Below are 2,016 nucleotides of genomic sequence, written 5' to 3' on the forward strand. Positions count from 1 at the left end.
TTGGCGGCCGCTGTGCCTGCCAGCCCCACGAAGTGCCCGGAGCCGATGTTGCTGGCAAAGAGTGACGCGCCCACCTGCGGGGAGGTTGGGGGTCACTGGGGAGTACCGAGGTGGCCCCCCAGCCTGGCCCTGCGCCACCCTGATGCAGCTCCCCAGGCCTGGCTGGACCCTCCTCCTGCAGCCACGGGGCCTTGGCCAGGCATGCGTCCATCCATCCGCCCCCCATGGCTGCTGTACCCATCCCTCCATCCATCCTACCCCCCTGCCGCTTCCACCTCCTCCATCCCCCCGCACCCCGGCACCCACACTCACCGGCGCCCAGGACATGTTCCTGCCCGCTAGGAAGTACCCGCCGACGCTGCCCCGGCTGGTGCGGCACATTGACTGGGGTGGGGGTGGGAGCGGTCTCTGTGAGCCCCAGGACCCCCAGCACCTGCCCCCATGCCCGCCCAGGGGCCACAACCCACCACTATGGGATTGCTTTGGAGCCAGTGGGTGAGCGGGTGATACTGGGAGGATATAAGGCTGGGACTGGTGGGACTGGGCTATACTGGGAGGATGTGAGGGTGGAACTGGCGAGGCTGGGATATACTGGGAGACATGAGAGTGGAACTGGGGAGAGACTGGATTATACTGGGAGGTTGTGAGAGTGGAGCTGGTGAGACTTGGCTATACTGGGTGGATGTGTGGTTGGAACTGGGGACAGACTGGGTTATATTGGGAGAACTTTTGGGTGGAATTGTGGAGAGACTGGGCTATGCTAGGAGAAAGTGCAGCTTGAACTGGTGAGACACTGGGTCCCAGATACTGGGAGGATGTGAGGCTGGAACTAGTGAGAGACTAGGTGATACTGGGAGGACATGAGGCTAGAATAGTGGGTGACTGGATTATACTGGGAAGCTGGGAGGCTAGATCTGGATCCAGGACTCCTGGGTTCTCTGTGAAGGGGGTGGGAGCGGGTGCGGTGCTGGGAGCCCAGACACCTGGGTTCCCAGTATCTGCCTCCCTCGCATTTTAACTCCCTGTGACCGAGGCCTTAATGAGCTGTGTCTTACACACCAATTACAAGCCCTGTTGGACTGTGGCCTTCTGGGTAATGATTAAGCCCCTGCCCTGACTGGACCCATGATCAAAGAGGAGGGAGGGACAAGAATCACGAGAAGTGGGGTGGGGCAGAAGGGGGCAGAATGTGGGGACAAGGATGGGGACACTGAGGTCTAGGTACATCAAGGCCACCATTGAGGTGGCTTCAAGATCCATCAACACCACCATGGATATGGTCCTGGGCACATTGGTTACATCATTTATGTCCCTGGAGGTTATGTTAGTGACATCATCGACCTGGGTTTTAGGTGTATCAAGGGCACTACTCCCATGAGTTCTAGGTCCATCAAGGCCACTGCGGATGTAGCCTGAGGGATACTGGTGACATCATTTATGACCCTAGAGGCTGCGTTAATGACATCAACCTGGGTTCTAGGTGTATCAAGGGCACTACTTACATGGGTTCTAGGTTCATCAACAGTGCCAGAGGCTGAGGGGGGGAGGCAGGGTGCTGGGTCTGAGCATCCTGGGATTTAGGGTGGGAGAGAAAGGAACTCTCTAGGATCGGGTTGGGAAGCCCTGATTTCTGGGGGTGGGTGGAGGGGGGGAGGGCAGGGGGCAGATGGGGTGGAGTAGGGCTGAAAAATGGATGGTTGGACGGACGTATGGATGGGAATGGAAGTCATGTGTGAGGCCTGAGGGATAGATGGATGGAAAAGAGGGGGCCTGTGGAGATGGATAGGACGGTGCATAGGTAAAGGTGGTGTGGGGAAATAGATGGCTATATCGACAGACCTCTCATCTCCCCTACCCCTTCCTCGGGGCAGGGGCAGGGGTTGGGGTCTTGGTTGGGATAGAGGTGGGGTGGGGTTGGGTTGTTGGTTGAGGTAGGGGTGGAGAGAGAGCTGAGGACCGTGTAGGGGCATTTGTTGGGGTTCTGTTGGTTTGAGGTTGGAGGGGTGGTTGGTGGGG

General features: G+C 58.4%; 1 protein-coding gene across 2 annotated transcripts in view; it reads right to left on the reverse strand.

Annotated features, from left to right (window-relative positions):
* The window catches only part of LOC102376848 (sodium/nucleoside cotransporter), a 10,900-nt gene that overhangs the window by 3,253 nt on the left and 5,631 nt on the right, over positions 1-2,016 (reverse strand). Inside the window, exons 2-3 of one of the 2 annotated variants that reach the window (XM_025195248.1) lie at positions 313-384; positions 2-74 (exon numbers count right to left, since the gene is read on the reverse strand). The exons of the other annotated variant lie outside the window; for it this stretch is intronic. Of the exons in view, the coding sequence (XP_025051033.1) occupies positions 2-74; positions 313-384 (145 nt within the window). The remainder of the gene's footprint in view (position 1; positions 75-312; positions 385-2,016) is intronic. 2 annotated transcript variants of the gene reach the window in all.

This window comes from Alligator sinensis, unplaced genomic scaffold (assembly GCF_000455745.1).
Source record: "Alligator sinensis unplaced genomic scaffold, ASM45574v1 scaffold1409_1, whole genome shotgun sequence".
In the NCBI taxonomy this organism is placed as follows: domain Eukaryota; kingdom Metazoa; phylum Chordata; order Crocodylia; family Alligatoridae; genus Alligator; species Alligator sinensis.